General features: G+C 49.7%; 1 protein-coding gene across 1 annotated transcript in view; it reads left to right on the top strand.

Moving 5' to 3' along the window:
* The first annotated feature begins 816 nt into the window (after window positions 1-816).
* ADGRD2 (adhesion G protein-coupled receptor D2) overlaps window positions 817-26172 on the top strand; it is a 71427-nt gene continuing 46071 nt past the window's right edge. Inside the window, exons 1-10 of the mRNA XM_083422933.1 lie at window positions 817-952; window positions 1783-1857; window positions 7219-7282; window positions 9516-9737; window positions 11248-11886; window positions 13335-13433; window positions 14868-14953; window positions 16521-16802; window positions 19011-19122; window positions 21815-21943. Of these exons, the coding sequence (XP_083279059.1) occupies window positions 818-952; window positions 1783-1857; window positions 7219-7282; window positions 9516-9737; window positions 11248-11886; window positions 13335-13433; window positions 14868-14953; window positions 16521-16802; window positions 19011-19122; window positions 21815-21943 (1843 nt within the window). The 5' untranslated portion in view covers window position 817. The remainder of the gene's footprint in view (window positions 953-1782; window positions 1858-7218; window positions 7283-9515; window positions 9738-11247; window positions 11887-13334; window positions 13434-14867; window positions 14954-16520; window positions 16803-19010; window positions 19123-21814; window positions 21944-26172) is intronic.

Here is a 26172-nt window from a genome sequence, read left to right as displayed (position 1 = left end):
CGCAACCGCAGAGTTGTCCATGACTGGACCTAATGGTCAGGGGCCCCTTTACCTTTTAGTACTTTTGTTAGGTGGGGGCAGAACCGACATGATTGGTCAGTTAGTTAAGCATTTCTATTGCTTTAGAAGAGTTTGGATTTGATACCCCGCTTTATCACTACCCAAAGGAGTCTCAAAGCGGCTAACATTCTCCTTTCCCTTCCTCCCCCACAACAAAGACTCTGTGAGGTGAGTGGGGCTGAGAGACTTCAAGGAAGTGTGACTGGCCCAAGGTCACCCAGCAGCTGCATGTGGAGGAGCGGGGAAGCGAACCCGGTTCACCAGATCACGAGTCCACCGCTCTTAACCACTACACCACACGGGCTTTACTTGCTCTAGAAGGGGGGCAACTGCCCCACCCATCTATGCCCATGGCCACCTGTCAGGGATTCTTTAGCTGAGATTCCTGCACTGCACGGGGTTGGTCTAGATGACCCTTAGGGTACCTCCCAACCTCACAATTCTAAGCTTCTCTGAAATCTCTCCTAAGCCCCTGTCATGGCTCTTTAAAAATGACTTCATTAGTGGGGAGAATTTTTAGGCCTTTTCTTCTTCAAAACTGCGCGAGGTGGGGCCTGAGAACGGGCTGTCCTTCCATCTCCCCCCCCCCCCGACTTTGGGTGAATCATACTCCCCCTCCCGGGCTTGGGCCCTTTCCCAGAGAGAAGGAGGGTGAGGCTTTTGTGCCCAGGCTGGGCGGGGCTCTGCCGGTCCCCTTTGGGCAAAGTGCCTGAGGAGGGGGCGGCGGCGGTGTAGAGAGCAGAACTGGCCTCTCTGGATGCGCCTCTGCTACAGCAGTTTGCATCCCGGGCGCTTCCCCGCTTTCAGGACCTTCTCTGCTCAACAGCGCAGTGCGCTGAGTGACACCGACCATGAGGGTGGCCGGGCCGCTTCCCCGCTCCCAGGTGGACAGGTGAGTCGGGGATGGGGCGCTTGGGGGCGTCCTGCGGGCGCTCGCCTCCCTATATTTCCATGCGCCCCCACGGAGTTCGCTGTGCTTCTACGGGTCGGGCGCCGTCGGGGTTTAAGCATAGGCTCTGCATGTTCGGAAGAGCCGAGGGGAGGGCGGCCGCCCTCTTTAAAGGCCCTTCCGACGGCCCCCTTTGCGCAGCGCCGGACACACGGTCCTCAAAGCAGTCGTCGACCGTGGCGAGTGAGGAAGGATAACGCATCACCCGCCTCCCGGGGCGCTGGAGTTGTGGGGAGCGGTGGAATTCCAGAGCCCCAGGAAAGATGGACAGGAGACACTTGGGCGGAATCAAGCTTCTGTTCAAGGGCCAGCGGCTGCCCTGCACTGCCCGTGAGGTTCCAGGTGGCTCAGACAAGCGAGCCAAACCACATTTAGAGAGGGCCGCGGCGGGTGCGCGCGCGCGATCTTCAAAAAAGCTCTGCTGGCAGGCAGTGGCGTAGCGTGGGTTGTCAGCACCCGGGGCAAGGCAAGTAATTTGCACCCCCTAACCCGTGGATTTGCGCCCCCTAACCCCCAGATGTTGCCCCCGGTGCGGCCGGCCCCCCCCTGCACCCCCCACGCTACGCCACTGCTGGCAGGTTCTCCTGGACACCCATCCATCTTCCAGAGAGCTCTGAAACTGAGCCTCTCTGGCGCATTTGGGTCTCCTCTTGCGTTTTGAGACCTGGGCCCACCGAGACAGCGCCCCCTCCCTCCCTGGAGCCCAGGTCCTTCTCCCCTTCTATACAGCCTCGGGGTGCCCTGAGTTAAGGGGTTTTCTCTCCTTCACGCAGAGAATGAAAGCTGGCAAGCTGGTCGGCATGGTCTGCAGACTCTCGGCGCCTGGCTCTCTGCTTCTCGGACTGCTGGTAAATTTGCTGGAGGTGGTCGCGGGGGGGGGGGGGCAGGCAGACGGCGATCCTTCTGCCCAATGGCTGGGTGGGAGCACCAGTCTCCCGTTCAAGGCTCCCGTGGGTCACGGACTGAACCAATTCGTGAAGTGGTGGCCTTCCAGGGGCGACTTGCCAGGTGGTCCTCTGCCTCCACAGCTGGAGGCAGCAAGGCTTCTGAATTTAAGTTGCTGGAAATTGCGGGAAGAGAGAGTGCTCTTGCGCTCTGGTCCTTCTTGCACGCTTCCCGCAACAAGAGGCAATGGCTTGGTCACTGTGAGAACAGGATTGCTGGTCTAGATGGTCCTACTTTGGCCCCTCCTCATGCTCTGATGTGGGATGCGGGTGGGTTAAACCACAGAGCGTAGGACTTGCTGATCAGAAGGTTGGAGGTTCGAATCCGGTGACGGGGTGAGCTCCCGTTGCTCGGTTCCTGCTCCTGCTGACTTAGCAGTGCAAAAGCACATCAAAGTGCAAGTAGATAAATAGGTACTGCTCCGGTGGGAAGGTAAACGGTGTTTCCATGCGCTGCTCTGGTTTGCTAGAAGCTGCTTAGTCCTGCTGGCCACATGACCCGGAAGCTGTACGCCGGCTCCCTCGGCCAGTAAAGCGAGATGAGCGCCGCAACCCCAGAGTCGGCCACGACTGGACGTAATGGTCAGGGGTCCCTTTACCTTTATACCATGCTCTGATGTGGAGGTTTGGAGGACGGGTAACAACCTAGACAAAGCTTGCCTGCCTTAAAGGTCAACAAACGTTTGCCATCAGCCTCCATAGATCCTAGTCTGCAAACGCTGCAGTTAAGTCATTCCAGGTCTGATTGAGTGGGGTGAAGAGGGGTCTTCTAAGGTGATTGTGTGTATTACCTTACTTGCTTCAAAAAATATTTTTATTATATTTATATCCCATCTTTTTTCTCCATGAACCCCAAGGTGGTGTCCGTGGTCCTCCCCTTCCTTGTTGAATCCTCACAACAGCCCTGTGAGGTAGGCTAGACTGAGAAGCAGCGACTGGCCCAATGTTCCTCAGTGGCTCTGCCCTACTTTCCAAAAAGCGCTTTACTGTCCTTACTCTTTGCATTATGTCCCCCCTGTTCCTCCAGGGAGCTCAAGGCTCTCATCCACAAAACAGCCCTGCCAGGTAGGCTAGGCTGAGAGGCAGAGGCTGCCCCCCCCCCAGGTGAGCTTCAAGGGGGAGCAGGGATGTGAAGCCTGGGCTCCCTTGTCCTTGTCCCACCTGCTAACTGGCTCTCGGAGCCCCTCCTGGTCCCTCTGCGGAGTGGGGCCCTGGCCCTGGATGTCTGCCCCAGATGCTGACCCACAGAAGCTGGAGTCCTAATAAATTTGCCCATTAAAAAAGCTGCAGCAAGGGACTGTTTTTACCACGGCAGATAAAGCCATAAATCTTGGACGGTTTGTCAACCTGCGTCCCCAAGTGCTGTTCAGCCCTGCGGATTGGAGAGCCTGTCTCTGGCCTGTTCACACAAGCCCTTGGCCGAGTGAGGCACTTGCAGGATGTCCCGGGCTCAGTTTCCAGAATCATACAAGCCTAGAAGGCGGCGGGCAAAGCTGTGACTTGGGGGAACAATCAGAAAGTCTTGGTGGAACCTTCAAGGCCAAGAAATGTATTGCTGCGACTGCAGCTCACTCTTCCAGGTGCCGGAATTGAAATCTCAGTTGGGGGACGTGGCATGGTGGGAGCAGAAGGGCAAGGAGATGCAATAATTAGTGACAATTAAGGCTTAAAGGTAAAGGGACCCCTGACCGTTAAGTCCAGTCGCGGATGACTCTCGGGTTGCGCACTCATCTCGCTCTATAAGCCAAGGGAGCTGGCATTTGTCCGCAGACAGCTTCCGGGTATGTGGCCAGCATGATTAAGCCGCTTCTGGCGAACCAGAGCAGCGCACGGAAATGCCGTTTGCCTTCCCGCCAGAGCGGTACCTATTTATCTACTTGAACTCTGACGTGCTTTTGAACTGCTAGGTTGGCAGGAGCAGGGACCGAGCAACGGGAGCTCACCCTGTCAAGGGGATTCGAACCACCGACCTTCTGATCGGCAAGTCCTAGGCTCTGTGGTTTAACCCACAGCACCACCCGCATCCCAAAAAGTCATATAGCACACCCAATTTAAACATAATTTAAATAAATGTTTTAAAATGTTTACAAAGTGTGAAAACAGGGCCCCTCGAGAGTTTCAGATTCAAGTGAGAGATCTGATAAACATGCTCTCTCTCTCTCTCTCTCTCTCTCTCTCTCTCTCACACACACACACACACACAATCACACACTTCTGAATGCCTTAAGGCCAATGCCAAGAATTTCCTGTCTCCTCCGTCGCTGTCTTTCCCACAGTTGCCTCCCTTGCCCTCCGCTTCATAGCAGCCAGCTCAGAAAAAGATGTGTCTTCTCCCCCCCTGCCCACGGGCAAACCACATTCTTCCCCTTCTGAGGGAGACGTTCCCCTTTGAGCAGTGCCCCATTTCAGTGAGGCTCCTCCCGGAGGATGGGATGTTTGTGCTGCCCCTCAGACTGGGGGGCATCTGCTTTTGTCCTTCGGGGCCTCCGGATCCCATTGCCCCCCCCAGCGCAGCAATAAATCTCTGAACGAAAGGCGGGGGGAGGGAACCTGGGGCGCTGCCTTCCTTGGTCACTGCAGATGACTAGTGGATGGTTTCATGAGGAAACAATTCCACCTGAATCGCATCGCGAGGGTGGACAGCGGCTTTGGAGGCTGCAGAGACACATCTGGCTGCTTTGGGGAAATCTCTTGTATAGGGTGGAGGGGCTTGCCGCCTTAATTCCCCAGCCTAATTCTCCAGTTAGGTTTCTAAGTCACAGCTTTGGGTCCAGCCCAGAGCAAGAGACAGTCTTTTGTTGTTCCAGCTTCCAGCATCAGCCAAAAGCCAGACACACAGTTCCACTGGGCCCATTGTTCCCCATTCCAGGATGACGGGGCGCCCAGCCAGAGGAGGCCGCTCAGTATCTCTCAGCCTTACCTCCTTCACAGGGTTATTATGAGGATGAAATGGGGAAGAGGAGAACCATGAGATCCTTGGCAGATAAAGCTGGTATATTAATGTAACTGGGACACGGGTGGCGCTGTGGGTTGAACCATGGAGCCTAGGGCTTGCCGATCAGAAGGGCTGCGGTTCAAATCCCCACAACGGGGTGAGCTCCCATTGCTCGGTCCCTGCTCCCACCAACCTAGGAGTTTGAAAGCACCTCAAAGTGCAAGTAGATAAATAGGTACCACTCCGGCGGGAAGGTAAATGGTGTTTCCGTGCGCTGCTCTGGTTCGCCAGAAGCGGCTTAGTCCTGCTGGCCACGTGACCCGGAAGCTGTACGCCGGCTTCCTCGGCCAGTAAAGCGAGATGAGCGCCGCAACCCCACAGTCGGTCATGACTGGACCTAATGGTCAGGGGGCCCTTTACCTTTTTATTAATGTAATAAATAAATAAGCAAAATACAGCAAAAAGGAAAAAAAGAGCATTAAAATATTTTTTGAATTAAAGACATTCTGAGGACCTAACAATAAGTGTGTTATGTTGCCGGTGTGTGTGTGTGTTTAAGTTGATGTGCGGAAGCGATCTTGCAGGAGGACTGCAGTGTCTGGGGGAGTGAAGCTGAATCTTTTGCACCACAGTCATGGAAGGATACAGAGAGACTTTGAACTCTACGTCAGGCAGACCTATCCAAAATGAAGAGGACCTCTGCTGCCTCCTCTGCAGCCTCTAAAATACCAAGAGTGGAGCTGTGATAGGATAGAGGTGGGGGGAGCTGGCAATTGTGTGAGTAAGTGCCAAGTGGCAGCCATGTCCCTGGTGCTTTCCAGCAGTGGGGGAGCCCTCCTTGAATCTGATTGGGGGGTGGGCAAAGAGATCTGGGCCCCTAGAAGTTGGTGCCTATGATTTCCACCTTACTCTTTTGAAAAACAGGTGACTAAAGGATTCTTGTTGAGTTAGTCAGCAGGTTGGCCTTACGAAGAGTTATTATTGCTGTTGTTTTTCCATGCGCTCACCTCCTGCCTTCCTGAGTCCTGGCAAATTGGGCTCATTGAGAGTCTGAAGCTGCCACCAATCAGATGCCTTTGGCTCCTCCGACAGATGACTGGTCTCTGAACCCTTGGCAACCGCTGTCTGGGCCAGCCAATCCGCAGTGGTTGTCAGTGAGGTCCCTGTTTGCTCTTTGAATTCCTGCTCCATGGATGCAACCTGGTGCCCAGAGCTCATCAGGGAGGGAGGGTGAGGCTGGTGTGCCTCACAAGAGGCTCTGCAGCGCATGGATGGGCAGCCCAAAGTGGGCTTTTGAGAAGTAGCCTTAAAGCAAGGTTATCAGATTTTTTTCCAATTAATTCAGGGACACTTTTCAACTTCAATGGATTTTGCATGAGGACTGATCTGTAAATCCGGGGACTGTCCCCGGGAAACGGGGACGTCTGGTAACCTTAAAGATAAAGGGACCCCTGACCATTAGGTCTAGTCGTGGCCGACTCTGGGGTTGTGGCGCTCATCTCGCTTTATTGGCCAAGGGAGCCGGCGTACAGCTTCCAGGTCACGTGGCCAGCAGGACTAAGCCGCTTCTGGTGAACCAGAGCAGTGCACGGAAATTGTGTTTACCTTCCCGCCGGAGTGGTACCTATTTATCTACTTGCACTTGACGTGCTTTCAAACTGCTAGGTTGGCAGGAGCAGGGACCGAGCAACAGGAGCTCAGCCCGTCGCGGGGATTCGAACCGCCGACCTTCTGATCGGCAAGCCCTAGGCTCCGGGGTTTAGACTACAGCGCCACCCGTGTCCCTCAAATATATATTAAGGCTTAAATATATGTTAAACTGGCACAGCTTTAACCTTTTACTGTAGCTGGTTGGTGATCATTGACCTAGAAGCCACTGAAGGAAACCCATCCCCAAATAAGGCAGTGCACTGTAATGGTTAGAGTCTTGTACTATCACCTGGCAGACCAAGGTTTGAGCTGCTCCGCCTTGCAGCTCACCTGGCGACCTTGGGCCGGTCCCTGCCTCTCAGTCTAACCTGCCTCTCAGGGTTGTTGTGGAGATGAACTGAGGAGTGTTGGGTAATATGCATCACCTTGAGCTCCTTGGAGGAAAAAGTGGTACAAACATGCAGTAAGTAAGTACCGTAAGTAAGTAAGTGAGTGAGTGAAGGGAGGAAGGAATTGCCATTTCTACTCACCCATTCCTTTGCCATGCAGATTGCTGGCTGATGACTGAGAGGAAGGGGGAAAGTCTCCACCAATGTCTCTTTTGCAAGGGGAAGGGGGTGGTACTGGTCTTACCTGGGAGAGGCCTGCTCCAAAACACAGCAGCTGAGTTTCCTTCATAGGTTGGCCTCCTCCCGAGAAGCACACTGGCGTTTGCCATACCTGCTGAAAACCGCACTGCAAGGGGTGAGTATCCTGATTTGTGCTTCTGTGCGTTCATTTGAAGAAGTCAGCATCCAAGTTCCTCCCTGGGGCAAGGCACTCTGAGCACAGGGCACCAATTCTGGCCCACCTGCACCACCTGCCAGTTAGTTTCCAGGGCCCAATTCAAAGTGATAGTCCAACTCAGGACCACAGTACCTCAAGGGCTGCCTCTCCCCGTATGAAATGACCCAGACCTTGTGATGGACACCTGAGGCCTTTCTCCAGGTGCCACCTTCATGGGAGCTCTGGAGGGTGGCAACAGGAGAACAGGGCCTTTTTGGTGGTGGCTCCCTGTTGGTGGAATGCTCTGCCTAGGGAAGCTCACCTGGTGCCTTCATTTCATATCTTTGGTGCCAGACAAAAACACTACCTATGAACATTTAAAATGGGTGGGATGTCTTAATGTATCCCTCACTCTCAGTTTTTATGTAGGTAGGTAGGTATTTTTTTCTGGTAAATCACTTTGAATTGCGATGGCAAAAAAAAATGACTAATGCATTTAATTATTTATATATAATATTTGGGTCTGGAATCCCCATTGCTTGTGCACAGCAGGAAAGTAAATAATAATAATAATGATAATAATGATAATTTATTTATACCCCACCCACCTGACTGGGCTTCCCCAGCCACTCTGGGCGGCTTTCAACAAAATATTAAAATACAGTAATGCATCAAACATTAAAAGTTTCCCTAAACAGGGCTTCCTTCAGATGTCTTCTAAAAGTCTGGTAGTTGTTTATCTCTTTAAAGGTCAGCACCAGCACTTTGAATTGTGCTCAGAAATGTACTGGGGGCCAATGTAGGTCTTTCAGGACCGGTGTTATGTGGTCTTGGCGGCTTCCCCCAGTCAGCAGTCTATGTGCCGCATTCTGGATTAGTTGTAGTAACAGAGACATAGTTTTCCATCTGTAAGGGACCCAAAGGGCCACCTACTCTGGCTGCCTGCAATGCCGGCTGCCGGACAGGGCAGAGGAGAAACACCCTCCCTGAACTGGACAGTGCCGTCCATGAGAGGCAAAACCAAGTCCGGGTTTGTATGCCATGTAAAACTCACTTCCAGGTTATTTCTCAAGGGCTACCAAAGCCTGCTCTGTTTTGTTATTAACTGCGAGAAGTCCATTTTCATCCAAGTGGGTCCTTATATTACATTAAGAATTTGGAGTTTGAGTTTTCATCATCCCTCCTCACCCTTTTTTCCTTTTAATAATAATAATAATAATACTAAATTATTTATACCCCGCCCTTCCCGGTTCAAAAACTGGGCTCAGGGCGGCTAACAACAAATTTAAAACACTTAATTATAAAAGCAGCATAAAATACAGTATAAAAAACACGATAACAATAAAATTCAAAAATCAAAAATAAATTTAGAGGAAATAAACATTAGATAATCCCCAGGGCTAGCTGGCTGAATTGGTCCTACTTGGGCTAGCGAGGAGGCCAGGGGAGAATTAGCTGTGGGGTCTCAGAACGGGTAATCTTCATAAAAGAGGAGGGGGAGGGAAGAGAAGGGAGATAAAAGATCAGGTCGAATTCAAATTGAAAGCCAGGCGGAATAGCTCTGTCTTACGGGCCCTGCGGAAGGAGGTTAAATCCTGAAGGGCCCTGGTCTCATGGGTCAGAGCATTCCACCAGGTCAGAGCCATCACTGAAAAGGCCCTGGCCCTGGTGGAGGATAGTCTGACTTCCGTAGGGCCCGGGACCTCTAAATTATGGTTATTCATGGACCTCTGCAGGGCATACCAGGAGAGGCGGTCCCGTAGGTACGAGGGCCCTAAGCCACAAAGGGCTTTAAAGGTCAAGACCAGCACCTTGAACCTGACCCTGTACTCCACCGGGAGCCAGTGCAGCTTGAAAAGCACTGGGTGAATATGCTCCCATGGCAGGGACCCCGTGAGGAGCCTCGCTGCAGCATTCTGCACCCGCTGGAGTTTCTGGGACAGCTTCAAGGGCAGGGACTATCTTGTTTTGTTCTTGATTCGTTGGCCACTCTGGAAGTTTTTTCAGCTGAACAGCAGGGTAAAAGCACTTTGGATAAAATGAAAGATAAAATGATGCCAGCGAAGGGACTTCTTGGCAGAGGAGGTTGAGCTCACTTCCATCCCAGAATCACAGAATCAGAAGGGACCTGGAGGGTCATTTAGTCCAACCCCCCGCAATGCAGGGGTCACAGCAGCTACTTTACCTTTCCCTCCATGTGGTTCCCCCACAGATCCTGGCTCCGTCCCCCAGATCATTGAGATGCTGGGAGACGTGTATGAATACGTGCCCATCCTCCAGGACTGGTGGCATGCAGACGGGTACTGCCAGCAGCGCTTCGCTCGGTTGCCATCTGAGCTGGCGTCTCTTGGGGAGAAGCTGCAGTCCTACCAGGTCCAGAGCGCAGTCTGGCTGGATGACCGGGAGGTGTTCCTGCAGAAGCCGAAGCAGAGGCGTGAGTAGAGATACGCTGCACTATTGAATCAAATGGCCCACCTGGCCCAGCAAACCGGCTCTCACAGAACCATGTGCACCTAGACGCCTGTGGGAAACCAGGGAGAAGGACTTGGCCACCAGAGCCCTCTCCCTCCCCTCCTGTGGTTTCCAAGAACTGGTATTCAGAAGCATGGCTGCCCCCAACTGCGGAGGCCAGAGCACAGCCGTACTGGCTAGTAGCCATTGACAGCCCTCTCCTCCTTCTCCTCCTCTTCCTCCTCCTCTTCCTCCTCCTTCTCCTCCTTCTCCTCCTCGTCGTCCTCCTCCTCTTCCTCCTCTTCCTCCTCCTCCTCGTCCTCCTCCTTCTCCTTCTCCTCCTCCACCATCTTCTCCTCCTCTTCCTCCTCCTCCTCCAGGAATTGGTCCAATCCTCTTTTAAAGGCATCCGTGTTGGTGGCCATCAGAGTCCCATAGCTTAACTCTCTACGCTGCAAGAAGGGCTTTCCTTTTATCTGTCCTGAATCTTCCATCATTCAGCTCCACTGGATGACCACAAGTTCAAGTGTGATGAGAAGAGGATTTTTTTTCTCTCTCCACTTTCTCCTGGCCATGCATAATTTTATTTTTAAAAATCCTATGATGTAACCTGTTATGTACTGAAGTTCTCACCCTGGGCCAGTAGGGGGATACTGTAGATAGTTATGCAAATGATCGAATGTAGATAGGATACTGTAGATATGCAAATGATCGAAAGTGACGTTCAGTGATTGGATAGTTTTAGAAAGTTGTTACAGTAACGTGGTACTGGAGCTCTATATAAGCAGGCTGACTGAGCCCTCCAGTTCAGTTCTGTTCTGGCCTGTGAATAAACAAGTGCTGTTTGAAGAATCGCTGTGTCGTCTGATATGTTCACCCACAACTTAACATAACCCTTCCTTGCTTTTTCTCTCAAACTAAGAAGTCTCAAATACAGCAACCTACAGAAATTGCTCCATCCCGTAGAGCGTTGGGTTGCCCTTTTCTGAACTTTTCCCAACTCTACAACATGCTTTTTGATGTGAGGCAACCAGAACTGTTTTAAATGTTGGGTCATCATCATCATCATCATTATTTTTAATTTCTATACCATCTTTCTCTCTTACAATACTTGAGGCGGTTTACAAGCTGAAGAAACAAAAAATGTACATCTTATAACAATCTAATGCAATACAAAAATGTGATGATAAAACAAAACTTTAAAATAGGCCACCTACATCAAAAAAGTAACATTCAACAATCATTAGAATTGTATTAAATAATAATATCAACATATAAAAGTTAAACAGAAATCCACTCAACAGTTGCAATAAATAATATCTAAACTATAATCAATAAAACAATGGTAAGCCACAGTACATAAAACAATACCATACACATTGAGAAGCAGAGACTAGAGGGTGGAGCAAGGCAGGTGGAAAGAGGCCTTGCCTGATGGAATCTCTCTCCTCACAGTCCTTGGTCACATCCCCATCTCTCTCCCCCACCCCCAGGAAACATCTCTGCACCAATCCTGGTCTTCAAGAACAAAACGGACACCAAGTTTGTGAAGGTCTTAGCTGACTTCCCAGAGATGCCCGCCGTGAGCGCCTGCGCCCACGTCCAGTGGGACCCTGAGGCTGTGGAGATCTCCACCGTCTTCTCCTACGCGGTCCCGGCTTTCATCAACGAGTTCCAGCTGCGTGGCTTCGTCGACGAGGATGGCTTCGTCCGGTTTGCCATCATCCTCCATGGGCACCACTCCCCGTACCTGCCCGTTTTCCGTGCCGATGGGCAGTGGCACCACTTCTGTGTCACATGGCAGCATCGGAACGGGGCATGGGCCATCCACGCTGACGGGAAGGAGAAGGCCTCAGCCACCGGGCTTTCAGCCTCCCATGCCGTGGATGGCCACGGGACGTTCATTATCGGGCAGGACCAGGACTCCCTGGGTGGGGCCTTCAAGAAGAAAGAGTCCTTCAGCGGGAACCTCACTGGCTTGCATGTTTGGCGGAGGGTCCTCAGCAGGGAGCAGGTGGAGAAAGTTCGCTCCTGCGTCCCTATTCAGGAGAGCCTCGTGTTTGCCTGGAGCAGCGACATCCTCGAGGTGGAAGCCAGCATCCAGCAGGCCACAGTGCAGCTCACCTGCCCAGGTAAAGCGCTCTCGGGTTGTGACTGCACCAGCCGTCTGAACCTGGTCTGTGATGAGCTGGTTGACTTGCATGTCCCTCTTTTCAGTTGGTGTGGCTGCTTAGTTGCCTATATTGGATGGGGGCAGGGGAGGAAGCGGCCCCAGGACAGGGGGGGTGGGGATCCCTGTGGCCTGCAGACCGTGGCCAGTGATGATGGGAGTTGTAGTCCTAACTGGAGGACCACCGGTACTCCTTCCTGGTTTAGGAGGCATCTTGGGCTGGAAGGGCTTTGAACTCTCTTGGGTCTCCATTGCAAAATGGGCTTGTTGAGATAGGTAGGTAGATACCTACCTATCTCAACAAGCTAAAACTAAAACAAGCTAAAACTAAAACTAACTAACTAAAACTAAGTAACTAAAACTAACTAACTTTTTTAAAACTAAAAAAGCTCCAGAGAAGCGGACACGGAGCAATGGATCCAAACTACAAGAAAGAAGATTCCACCTAAACATTAGGAAGAACTTCCTGACAGTAAGAGCTGTTCGACAGTGGAATTTGCTGCCAAGGAGTGTGGTGGAGTCTCCTTCTTTGGAGGTCTTTAAGCAGAGGCTTGACAACCATATGTTAGGAGTGCTCTGATGGTGTTTCCTGCTTGGCAGGGGGTTGGACTCGATGGCCTTTGTGATCTCTACCAACTCTATGATTCTATGATTCTACCTGCCAGGCTCTTTTGAAGATGTCCATGGCAATCAGGTTGTGTGACTTGGCTACCTGCAAGTACACAAATGGCAGAGTGTATTTCGAATAAACTGTGTGGAGCAGGAGCAGGTGGTGGGGAGGGGTGATGGCTGCGACTGGACCTCCTGACGACTGAGTCAACAGCACTTACCTGGAGGCAGTGGGGGAGGGGAGGCAGGGAGATGGAGCAAAGGCGTCAACAGGAGAGCCAGGTGGAAAGTAAGATGCTTTATAAAGACCTAGTGGCTGTGAGTGCCTGGCGCTGCCTGGGAGTTTTTAGGGAATAAAAAACCCGCAATTTTAAAACTAAAAATAGCGTGATTTGTGATTTTGGACCCATGACACCAAAATTGGGTAAACTTGTGCCAAAGTCGCATTTCGGTCTGATGTCTTGATTCAAAGCGGCACCTCGAATCCAAGATGTTGTCAACTCCACCCTCAGGAAACCCCCTGCCGAATTTGGTGACAATGCTTCGAGGGGTGTCCCAACCTATAGAAAACAAACAAACAAACAAACAATTTCCCAAAACAACTAGTAGACATGGGGTGTTGCTCTTGTTCTAGCCCAATGGTTGCCATTAATTTGATTTTGAATTAATTTTAGAATGCTGTGTTACTTTTATTGTTGTCAGCCGCACTGAGCCCGGCTTCGGCTGGGGAGGGAGGGATAGAAATAAATTATTATTATTATTATTATTATTATTATTATTATTATTATTATTCTCTCCCAGGGCCTGTGGAGGAATGCCGAATGTTTCAGGTCGCCCAGGGAAGCCTGGCGTATGCCCCCTGCCTGCAGCTGCTGCCTTTTGTCTGCCATTACAAAAAAGGTATGCCGGTTCTGACTATCCTTATCTCCAAACTGTGGCCCACGCTCCCCATTCCTTTGTGCCAGCAATCGGTGGACCGGAGGGAAGTGGGTGGAGTAACAAGTGTGACTCTTACCTTGGTCAGTATGGTCCCATCTGCACAGTGCATTAAAAGCACCCCCCCCCAAAAAAAATAAGAATAATGGGAACTGTAGTCCACTGAGAATTCTGAGAGTTGTTAAGACCCCCCCCCCCTATTCCTCTCACAAAGCTACAGTTACCAGAGTGGTTCACCCCCCTCTTCCTGTTAATTAAAACACAAGCCACTTTTTATTAATGGGAATGTTTATTTGATCATGATAATGGAATATTTATTTATTTAAACGTTCATATTCCTCAGTCTCAAAGTGCCACAAGGCTGGGAGCCAGGGATCAAATTCCGCTTCCCCCGGAAGAGAGTTCCAAGGTTTTGGAGCCAGCACTGGGAAGGCCCTGTCATGCCTTGTTCAGCAAGGAAACTGCGCCTCTGGTGCAGGTCTTCATCACGGGGTTGGTTTCCAGGGGAGAAGGGTCCTTTTGGTATCTCCAGCTGTTGGGTCAGCCTGGATTTGTGGTCAGAGTGTGAGACTGGGGCCTTGAGAGACACCGGTTCAACTCCCCCCTTGACCACAAAGTGCTCTGGGTGACTTTGGGCCAGTTGCTCTCTTTTGACCTTGTCTACCTTGCAAGGCTGTGGAAAGAATTATTATTATTATTATTATTATTATTATTATTATTAAAATTTATATGCCACCCTGCATCTGAAGGGCAGTTTACAACATGAAAATACAACATGAAAACACAAAATTACATAGCATAATAGCAAAACAACAACACCCCTCCCCCGCTATCACACTTAAAAGGCCGTAAGCCCTGGTGGAAGAGGAATGTTTTTGCCTGGCTCCATGAAATGGGCAAGGTACTAACTTTGTAAACCACCTTCCACAACCTGTCCGGAGTTCAGCCTACACTTGAGTAGGACCCTGGTAGAGACACATGCCTGACTAGCATGTTCCCTCCCTCCTGGTCTTTAGTTCGGGAGCTTCAAAAGCTTTCTTCAGCCCGAACATCACAGCGACCGATGCCAAGCGACACCGGCACACTTAGGGATCTACAGAGTTTGTGCATCATGCGTGACAGACCTCAGCAACTCAGCATTTTGGCTAATCGACTTTATTTACATATAAACACACGCATGGAGCACTGCAACATGGCTCCCTCTCTCTCTAGCATCAGACTGCAAAGAGAAAGAACAAAGGACAATAGTCCCACTTCACGGAACACAGGAACACAAACATCCTGTCGCCGTCACTTCCCACGCGGTGGAGTCAAAATAGACAACAATCCCATGACTGCAATCAGGGAGCTGGAATTCTAACACAACCTTCCATTGCATGTCTGTTGTTTTCCCCTCAGATCTTTATTTGCAGTTGAAGAAAACACAGTCGAAACCTGTCCCACAGCTCATAGCTCAGGTTAATGCACGAGCGAATGCGACAGTGGTGAGTAAGCATTGGCCTCATCCCAGACTCCTGAGGGCTTCCACCTGTGGCCCAGCACCACTGTGTTTCTGGCCAGGCCTCATGGGCCCTGGAGCCTTTTCTCAGCCTTTTTCTCCTTACAAAACTAGCGTAATTTGTTGATTACAGTGGCTCTTCAAATAGTTCGTATATTTCTTCCAATCTTCTGTAAATCTTTGGTCCTGCAGGTTTCAAATCCTTCCTGTCATTTTGTCCAATTCCGTGTAGTCCATTAATTTTGTCTGCCATTCTTCTTTTGTTGGAATTTCTTCTTGCTTCCATTTCTGGGCTAGCAATACTCTTGCCACTGTTGTTGCATATAAGAACCATTTAACATCTTGTCTATTAATATCCTCACCTATAATACCAAGTAAAAAGGCTTCTGGTTTTTTTAAGAATGTATATTTCAACATCTTTTTCATCTCATTATATATCATTTCCCAGAAGTTTTTTACTTTCTTACATTCCCACCTTCAGGATGATTTCTGGTAGGGGCCATTTGTAGCTCTACCTGGAGATGTCGATAGGGGGTGGGACTGAATCTGGAACCTGGCCAGGGCTCTTTCACTGAGCCACAGCTCTGGGAACACGTGAGATGTGTCTAGCCTTGTCTCCGGAGACCCACGGTGGGCAAAGCTTCTTAAAGTCTGGTTGTGGGGCACAGGCATCTGTCGGCACATCTTCTCATCTCACCTCTCCACATCGCCCCTCTTTCCTCCCATCCCCTGGATTTGTGGCTTCCCCACACACTGAAGTGCCTTCAGCTTGTGTGCTACTCCCAACCCAAAGTCCCCATATAACAGATTTTGGACGCACTGCTACTAAAAAATACTTCAGAAACGGCTTTGTGCAGACAGGGCCATCTTACCCATAGGTGCCAGGGGTGCGGGGCACCTGGGCGCTGGGCTCTCAGGGGCACGAAGCTGAGAGTCCTGGGGCCCGAGAGTTGAGTCCAGGGAAGAACCCGCCCGTCAGCTGGAGTGACACGGTGGGCTCTTCTGCTGCAGGCGGCTTTGTTCCGTGAGTGTGGGGGCGACCGAGCCAGCGAGACGCAGAGGTGGCTGGCCAGCTCTGCCCTCCTGCGCGCCCGGGACTGGGCAGCCTGGGAGGCGGACACCAGGTGGATCTTTGCACCCTGGCACCACATATGCTTAAGACAGACCTGTGTGCAGATCACACACATCTTAGTGGATTTTTCCAAAAGGGGAGGCACACACAAACGCCTTCACCCACCCTGCCCCCATTTACCGTATTTTTCGCTCTATAAGAAGCACCAGACCACAAGACGCACCTAGTTTTTGGAGGAGGAAAACAAGGGGAAAAAAATTCTGCATCTCAGAAGCCAGAACAGCAAGAGGATTTGCTGCGCAGCGAAAGCAGCAATCCCTCTTGCTGTTCTGGCTTCTGGGATAGCTGCGCAGTCTGCATTCGCTCCATAAGACGCACACACATTTCCCCTTACTTTTTAGGAGGGAAAAAGTGAGTCTTATAGAGCAAAAAATATGGTAGTCCCCCTTCTCTAACCTGGGGGTCTTGTTTCTGGCTACAGATTCCCGAGAGTGTCTTCCAGGCAGAAGCCCGAGGTGTGGACGTTTCAGTAGCCGCTGGTTACCTAGGGGTGGTGGAGACGGTCCTGACGGATGCGGAGCCTCCATCTCTGGAGGCAGCTGCTCTTCTGGGCATCTTGCAACTGCTGAAGGAGGTCTCAGACTTAGATGCCAACGAGCCGCAGGAACTGGCAATGCTGGAGCAGCTGGGGCAGCACTACGTGGCAGTGGCCGGGGCAATCCTAGAGGAGCAGAACGCGGAGGAGTGGTCCGAAATAAAGCCGGTAAAATCATGGCTTCCTAGAAGTAAGGGGGGCAGGTCTGGTGAGCCCCAATATTTGAGGCAGGAAATCCAGAAAGCTGAAGCAGCCCTGATAGTTCACCATCCCTTTCCGTCCTTGAGAGTATGTGGTCAGACCAGGACCCACGGGAGACCCTAGGGCCATGAAGATGACAGAGGTGACCTTGGAAGGCAATGCAGCCCTCTTAGTAATGTTGATGGCATTTTACCATTGTACTGTGGAGAGTGCATTAACTTACGGTCTGTGTGTGTGGTTTGGGAGCTGCACGGTCAGGGGGAAAACAATGCTGTCCAGGGTTGTAAAGACTGCAGAGAGAATAATTGGGTGCACTCTTCCCATCTTGGATCAAATCTATGCTTCCAGGTGCCATAAGAAAGATGCAGAGATAGCGCAGGATAGTGCGCACCCCGGAAATGATCTCTTTCAGCTTCTGCCTTCTGGGTTATAAAGACCAGGACTAGCCGCCTGAGAAACAGTTTCTACCCAAATGCGATTCTGGTTTTATACGCAGTATAAGGAGCCTCTATAGGAGTATATTGTATTTTAAAATGGGGTTTCAGAGTTTTTAGGGGTTTTTGAATGTCTTATGTAGATTTTTCAATTTCATTGTTCTGTATGGGACAATGACAATAAAGATAATGTATCGTAGTCCCACTGACCTCACAGGGCAGTTTATGGGGGGTTAAACACGGAGGGGATACCTGGAGCAACTTAGAGGGTTTTTTGGTGGGGTGGGGGGAGGTGGGATAGAAACACAATAAATAAACAAACACTAGATGGCTGTCTGGCCTCTGCTGGAAGATTTTCAGGAAGGTAGAAATATTTGTTGTTATTTAGTCGTGTCCGACTCTTTGTGACCCCATGGACCAGAGCACGCCAGAGCATGCCAGGCACAGGTAGAAACAGATAAGGAAATAAATATCCCTGGGTACACACCTTAATTAAATGAGTTGCATCACACCTATGCTCACTGCAGTTAGGCTTCTGGCAAAAATCTAAGTTGTCAATCCCACTGTCTGCCGTGGCAGATTTTTACACAACTAAATATGTACTGTATTACATGATTTACTGCATTATTTCACAACATCCATTTCAATGCAAAGGAAACGCAATTTAGTTTGGAAGGGCAGTTCATAGAATCAAAGTACTGCAGAGTTGGAAGGATTCCTCAGGGTCATCTAACCAACCCCCACAATGGAGAAATCCCAATTGGTTTCATATCATTGGCAGGCTGAAGACAACAAAGGCGAATGCCAATCATGTTCATTGATTTCTGCTCCAGACACGGGACAAATAAGCAAACTCTGCTTCCGTTTCCATCAGGATTATCTGATGCCTCGTACCACCTCCCTCCGTGGGACTGGCTCCATTCTTAAACCCTCCCTGCTATCAAGAAGCTTCCCTATCTTTGACCGAAATCTACCCTCCAGTAGCTTAAGCAGCAGAGAAGCCATAGAATCATAGAACCCTCAGATTGTACAGTCGGAAGGGACCCCAGGGGCCATTTCGTTCCAACCCCCTGCAATGCATTAAGCAGCCTTTGCTCTCTTCCATGGGGCAGCCCCTCAGAGACTGGAAGAGTGCAATAATAATAATAATAATAAGGCAGCCCTGTTCAGGGAAGTTTTGAATGTGTGACATTTTAATGTATTTTTAATCTTTGTTGGAAGCTGCCCAGAGTGGCTGGGGTACTACTACTACTACTACTAATAATAATAATAATAATAATATATTTGCTTCCAACAAAATATTAAAATACAGTAATGCATCAAACATTTAAAGCTTCCCTAAACAGGGCTGCCTTCAGATGTCTTCTCAAAGTCTGGTTGTTGTTCTTCTCTTGGACATCTGAAGGGAGGGCGTTCCACAGCATGGGTGCCACCACCGAGAAGGCCCTCTGCCTGGTTCCCTGTAACTTGGCTTCTCGCAGTGAGGGAACCACCAGAAGGCCCTCAGAGCTGGACCTCAGTGTCCCGGCAGAACGATGGAGGTGGAGATGCTTCTTCAGGTATACTGGGTCAAGGCTGTTTAGGGCTTTAAAGGTCAACACCAGCACTTTGAATTGTGCTCGGAAACGTACTGGGAGCCAGTGTAGGTCTTGAGTTCCCTGCAGGAGGAGGGCCAGGGAAGCCCATGGGCAAAGTTGGTTGATGATGATAAGGTTTGGGCAGCTGCTCCTGTGCTCCTCAGATCCTTGATGGACCCATGACAGTTGTGGAAAACATGGACAAGATGGTTTCCAGCCTCCATCAGCTCCTGAGTGCAGAGAGGCCCAAAGTCACCATCCGGAGTAAGAACGTTGGTGAGTAGCAGCAAGGTTCTGAGGTGTGAGGGGGAGGAAGAGCCTGGGGAATTGTAAAAGCAAATGTGATGCCAGAAATTCAGTAGGAAAGGAATTGAAAATAAAACTGTGAATATCCTAATGCTGTTACTCAAATCTGTGGTGCATCCCCCACAGTACTGTGTAGAGAAAAGGTAAAGGTAAAGGGAAGCCTGACCATTAGGTCCAGTCGCAAACAACTCTGGGGTTGCGGTGCTCATCTCGCTTTACTGGCCGAGGGAGCTGGCGTACAGCTTCTGGGTCATGTGGCCAGCATGACTAAGCCGCTTCTGGTGAACCAGAGTCCACTCTCTTGGGGGGCCCCAAAAAATTTAAAGGGGAATAAAAACCTGGATGTACATTTCCAAAATATGAGATAAAAAGCAAGTAAAATAAAACCTACATACAGTTAGAGCTTAATAATTATTTCACTATTAATATACTTCTTCTTAATTGTATTTCACTATTAATATACTTTTTATTAATTGTATTTCAATTCAACCATTACTTTGATAAAATACATATTTTGTTATGTGCAAATGGCTTGAGGTACCTATTAGGTCCATAAATTACCATATAGCATATATTCAACACAAAAAAGCAGCAACCATTTGTTGTTGGCAAAGGACAGCTGGACATATCAAGGGCCCCATGACCTTCAGGAGCTGAGGCCTCACCAAACCTAAATCTTACATGAAGGCATGTACGCCATATTTCCCTATTGCTGCAGGAGTGAGGGGGCTTTTTCAGCCCGGGGGCCAACATTCCTTCTGGTTAGCCTTCTGAGGGCCACATGACAGTAGCGTAGGTGGAGCAACTACTATAAATAATGGCCTTTGTGCGGTAGGTTAGTTCCTACACACTCTCACACACACTGCCCTGGCGCTCGGATCCTGCTCGTGTGTTCCTCACTGGGGCATCTGATTGGTCGCTGTGGGAACAGGGCTAGATGGACCATTGGCCAAGGGGGTGCCAACTTGAATAAAATATTGTGGGGCGCCAGGTAAGCCCCACCTTGCATAACTGATCACATGACGCAGTGCGCACACACCATTTGAATGGGAATGTCCACCCACTTTGTGGAGGCCTGGCCCCTCAAATATTTTATTGTGGGGGCCGAAGCCCCCATGGCCCCTAGGAGCAGGCTCCTGTGCCTCTGGCCTGACCCAGCAGCCAAAGAACAGCTCTTCTCAGCCTCTTCTCAAGCAGGCTGCGATTTCTTAAGAGTCAAGATTTCAGGCTATTGTAACAGGCCATTTTCAGCCTGCAGGTTAGAGCTGGGTGGCAGCAATGATCTGCAGCCACAAATGGCCTCCTATTTAACACCCTCTTAAGTGTTTTAGACTACAAGTCCCATCAGCTCCAGCCAGCATGGCCAATGGGAGTTGTAGTCCAACAACGTTTTGGAGATCAGCCAGGATGGTGACGTTTGACGCAGGTGCCACAAGAGGGCGCCATGTGGAAGAGGAGTTACTGAGTTCTTTGGTTTTGCAATTTATCTTGAGCTATGATAAGAAAATGACACTGATTGCAGATAAAAAATGCGCAGATCATATTCAAGGGCACAGCGCATAACTTACTTATCTTCACAAAAAGAGGAAAGTTTTTCCTCCGCAAGCGAGCATTTTTCTGAGGCTAAGTCACAGCAGGAACATATTTTTGCCCCAATTATTTATAAAGTGGGGGGGGGGGGTCAGTGGGAAGACGAGATCTCGAGTACAAAGCAAGGCTTCTTTGCAAGGGCAGAGCTACCAAGTGAAATATTGAGCAGAATCCTGTCCCCCCCCCCCCACTGTTAGACTAACAATGCAGGAATTGGAAAAAACTTATGTCATCTGGTATTACTTAATTTCTAAATTTGTTATGGGGCTAAGCGTTATTGGGCCCACACATGTAGACACATTGTCCCTGCTCATAGATGTGCAGAGATGTTTTTAAGTGAGAAAGGAGTGGCACTCTTGTGTGGCGAAGGGGTTGTATTCAGGAGAGCCTCTCACCTCCCCTTCCTTGCCGCAACTGCTGCCACCTGAGTCTGACTTGACAGTTAGATATATGCTCTTAAAAAGGTAAAGGACCATTAGGTCCAGTTGTGATCAACTCTGGGGTTGCGGTGCTCATCTCGCTTTATTGGCCGAGGGAGCCGGCGTACAGCTTCCGGGTCATGTGGCCAGCAGGACTAAGCCGCTTCTGGTGAACCAGAGCAGCACAAAGAAACGTCGTTTACCTTCCCACCGGAGTGGTACCTATTTATCTACTTGCACTTTGATGTGCTTTCGAACTGCTAGGTTGGCAGGAGCAGGGACCGAGCAACGGGAGCTCACCCCGTCGCGGGGATTCGAACCGCCGACCTTCTGATCGGCAAGCCCTAGGCTCTGTGGTTTAACCCACAGCGCCACCCGCGTCCCTAATATATGCTCTTAGGCTCCACTTTTTCTGGGTCCAAATGCCTGAGGAATTCCTTTGAGGGGAAATGGCTTCCACATCCGCTTTCCTATCACCCTCTCTTCTCCTGCATTTCCACACGTGATCTTTCCTTTCTCATGCGCTTTGAAGGTGAGCCTCCCCAACTGTCTTTTAAATGGGGGGTCTCTGGCTGCTGAGCAGGTCAGACATTTCCTTGCAGGGAGCCCAGTATCTTCTCAGATGACACCACCCTTGACCCTTTGCTCCCCAGGAGTAGAAGTGAGGCGTGTGTCTCTCGACCGAGCAACAGCTGATGGCGCTGTGTACGTGATGCTGAACCAAGACGCTCCCGACCAGATCGAAGTCCCGAGGGAAGAAGTGGAGAGGCTGAGAGTGAGAGGTGGAGACGGGATTTGTTTATTTCTAATGTATTGCATTTATATGCCCCTTTTCTTGATTCTCCCCCTCCTCATTTGGTCCCTGTGAAGTAGCTTAAGCTGAGAGGCCGTGACCGGCCCCAAGGTCACCCAGGGAGCTTCCTGGCTGAGCGGGAATTCGAACCCTGGTCTCTTCCAGGCCCTGGTCCAGCACTCTGACCCCTGCACCCAAGGTCGGCATCTTAAGGCCCATGGGCCAGAAGCGGCCCACGAAGGCCGTTTAACCGGCCCCCAAACCAGCCCCAAACCAACCGATGTTGTAAATTACTATGTTAATGTTAAAATGAAAAGAAAGAAAGATGTAAATTGACTAAGCAAATTTTATGTGAAAATAGTTTTGGAAAACCGCTACAATGGAGTATATGGAAACTCAGCTAGGGGGATTCAAGGAAGTCATTCAACAATGTTAACAAAAGTGGAATTATTATAAGTTGGTTTGTTTGTTTGCGCTTGCCCAGACGCCGGAAATAGCTTCTGCACATGTCCACAGTGCCAGAAATGGCTTCTGTGCAGGTGTGATTTTCAGCATCTGGGCATGCGCAGAAGCGTTTTACAGCACCAAAGACATGCGCAGAGGGAATTTCTGGCATGGCACTGTGCTGGTCTGGTTTAGGGTTAGGGTTAGGGTGGCACGGGGTTAGGGTTTAGGGTTAGGGATAGGGGTAGGGTTAGGGCTAGGATTAGTGTTACGGTTAGGGTAAGGATTAGGGGTAGGGGTAGGGTTAGCTTTAGGGTTAGGGTTAGGGTTAGGATTAGTGTTACGGTTAGGGTAAGGGTTAGGGTTTAGGGTTAGGGTTAGGGTTAGCTTTAGGGCTAGGGTAAGGTTTAGGGTTAGTTTTAGGGTGAGGGTTAGGGTTAGGGTTAAGATTAGGGTGGCGCGGGGACTCTCTTCCACAGCTCCAGAAATTGCTTATGCGCATGTCCGTAGTGCAGGAAATTGATTCTATTCAGGTGTGATTTTCAGCATCTGGGCATGCGCAGAAGTATTTTCCGGCACCACAGACATGCGCAGAGGCAATTTCTGATAGGGTTAGGGTTAGGGGGTTAGGGTTAGGGTTAGGGGTAGGGGTAGGGGTAGGGGTAGGGTTAGGGGTAGGGTTAGGGTTTAGGGTTAGGATTAGGGATTAGGGTTTAGGGGTAGGGTTAGGGTTTAGGGAGAGGGTTAGGGTTTAGGGTTAGGGGTTAGGGGTTAGGGGTTAGGGCTTAGGGTTATGGTTTGGGTTAGGGTTATGTTTAGCGTTAGGGTTAGGGTTAGGGTTAGGGTAGGGATAGGATTAGGGTTAGGGTTTAGGGTTTAGGGTTAAGATTAGGGTTTAGGGGTAGGGTTAGGGTTTAGGGAGAGGGTTAGGGTTTAGGGTTAGGGCTTAGGGTTAGGGTTAGGGTTCTGTTTAGGGTTAGGGTTAGGGTTGCGTTAAGCGGTTAGGGGTTAGGGTTAGGGTCAGGGTCAGGGTCAGGGTCAGGGTTAGGGTTCTGTTTAGGGTTAGGATTCTGTTTAGGGTTAGGGTTATGTTTAGGGTTAGGGATAGGGTTAGGGGTTAGGGTTATGTTTAGGGTTAGGGTGAGGGTTAGGGTTCTATTTAGGGTTCTATTTAGGGTTCTTTTTAGGGTTAGGGTTATGTTTAGGGTTAGGGTGAGGGTTAGGGTTCTATTTAGGGTTCTTTTTAGGGTTAGGGTTATGTTTAGGGTTAGGGTTAGGGGTTAGGGTTAGGGTTACATTTAGGGTTAGGGTTAGGGTTATGTTTAGGGTTAGGGTTATGTTTAGGGTTAGCGTGAGGGTTAGGGTTCTATTTAGGGTTCTATTTAGGGTTCTTTTTAGGGTTAGGGTTAGGGTTATGTTTAGGGTTAGGGTTTGAGTTAGGGTTAGGGTTAGGGTTAGGGTTCTGTTTAGGGTTAGGGTTCTGTTTAGGGTTAGGGTTAGGGTTAGGGTTCTGTTTAGGGTTAGGGTTAGGGTTAGGGTTCTGTTTAGGGTTAGGGTTAGGGTTAGGGTTCTATTTAGGGTTAGGGTTTTGGTTAGGGTAAGGGTGGCGCGGGGACTCTCTTGCACAGCTCCCGAAGTTGATTCTGCGCATGCCGAGACTCCGGAAATCGCTTCTGCACATGGTTAGGGTTAGGGTTAGGGTTAGGGTTCTGTTTAGGGTTAGGGTTAGGGTTCTGTTTAGGGTTAGGGTTAGGGTTAGGGTTAGGGTTCTGTTTAGGGTTAGGGTTAGGGTTAGGGTTCTGTTTAGGGTTAGGGTTAGGGTTCTGTTTAGGGTTAGGGTTAGGGTTAGGGTTCTGTTTAGGGTTAGGGTTAGGGTTAGGGTTAGGGTTAGGGTTAGGGTTATGTTTAGGGTTAGGGTTAGGGTTAGGGTTAGGGTTAGGGTTAGGGTTAGGGTTAGGGTTAGGGTTAGGGTTATGTTTAGGGTTAGGGTTAGGGTTAGGGTTCTGTTTAGGGTTAGGGTTAGGGTTAGGGTTAGGGTTAGGTTAAGGTAAGGGTGGCGCGGGGACTCTCTTGCACAGCTCCCGAAATTGCTTCTGCGCATGCCCAGACTCCGGAAATCGCTTCTGCACATGTCCGCAGTGCCAGAAATTGCTTCAGTGCAGGTGTGCTTTTCAGCGTATGGGTTAGGGTTAGGGTTAGGGTTAGGGTTAGGGTTAGGGTTAGGTTAGGTTAGGTTAGGGTTATTGTCAGGGAAATTTCTGGCATGGCACTGCACTGCACTGGTCTTGCCCGTGGAGGATCTCCACAGGAGGGATCTGGCCCATGCCCAGTAAGCCTTGCCCACCCCTGCCCTACACCACACTGTTTCTCTGGTGAAGCTGGGTCATGTATGTGGTGGCTTAGTCCCCTTCCTTTTGTCCAAATGTCATTGCCAAGAAATACCACTACCCCTATCCTGGTTTCCCCTGTGCTGCTTTGGTGAGGGCTGGTGGGGTCAGCTTGGACTGGAAGGTGAAATTGAACTACACTGGAAATTAATAGGGACAAGGACAGCCTGACCATTGCAGTCCATGTGCTGGTAACCTTGGGGCTGGGCTACTGCCATGCACTCTGTGTGGAGCTGCCCTTGGGTCCATTGTGGAAGCTTCAGATGGTGCAGGATGTGGCGTCCAGATTGCTGATGGGGTCACCTGGCCGACAATAGGTGACCCCCTTGTTAAAACAGCTGCACTGGCTGCCCATCTGCCACCAAGCCAGGTTCAATGTCCTTGAAGAAATTTACAAAGCCCTCGTCAACTTTGGTCCAGCGAACCTCAGGGATTGCCTGAACTCTTATATTCCAGCTCAGTCATTCAGATAATCTGCAGGCACATTGCTGGTCATTTCCCAAGATGGGGAGGCTCATTTGACAACAACAAGAAACCAGCCATTTAGTATCAAGGGCTGGTCCTGTGGAACACTCTGCCACTAGAGATTCAGCGGGCACCTTCTGTGCCAACTTATCGAACACGTGCTTAAAGCTTTTCTATCTTCTATTGCTTATGCAGGCAGTTAAGAATATGTCTTCCCACAGTAGCTATCTGGATTTAACTTTTAAAATATGGTTTCATGTGGTTTTTATTGTATGCACAATTGCACTGCCTACTTTTGCCTCTGGCCTCATCCTGCAACCGGGCCTGAAGGTTATCCACAAGGGATTGAAAAAGTTTTCACAACCCCGGCTTGTACAGATGGCTGAGAGAGCTGGTGATCTCATTGTTTTCTGTTCTGCTCTGAAGCATAGAATTTTTACTTGATAATTATCTGTGGTGTTTGTTTTTAGGATGTTGTTCATTGCTTAGAGATTTTCTTCTCTAAAGGTTTTTTACTGAAGTAAATCAAACAGATCAAAACAATAAAAAAAAATCCTAGAAGTGCAAAAAGGCAGCACAGTATATCTGAGAGAGACTCAATATTTGGTTGGTAGGCACTTAAGACTGTCAGGAAAACCAAATTTCACGTTGTACAATGGAGAGGTGCGCCCTGCGTGTCTGGGTTTGTTGCATGCAAGATGAAATCCCACCAAACAGGGTATGTCATAAGGGAAATGATTTGATATTGCTTTATATATCTTTGTACTAATATAACAACTGAGTATTTTAGTAATATTTTGTTTGAGTTGCCTGTTTTTTGTACATCACTCACAGATATTTTTAATATATTAAGTGGTGTAGAAATTAAATAATCAAAAATCAATATACATGATGACGGACAGCCAGGTCCCTGCCACAACAA

The sequence above is a fragment of the Podarcis tiliguerta genome (assembly GCF_965153285.1).
Source record: "Podarcis tiliguerta genome assembly, chromosome: Z".
Classification (NCBI taxonomy): Eukaryota; Metazoa; Chordata; class Lepidosauria; order Squamata; family Lacertidae; genus Podarcis; species Podarcis tiliguerta.
The sequence above is the reverse complement of the archived record's forward strand: the minus strand, read 5'-3'. Positions and strand labels throughout refer to the sequence as shown.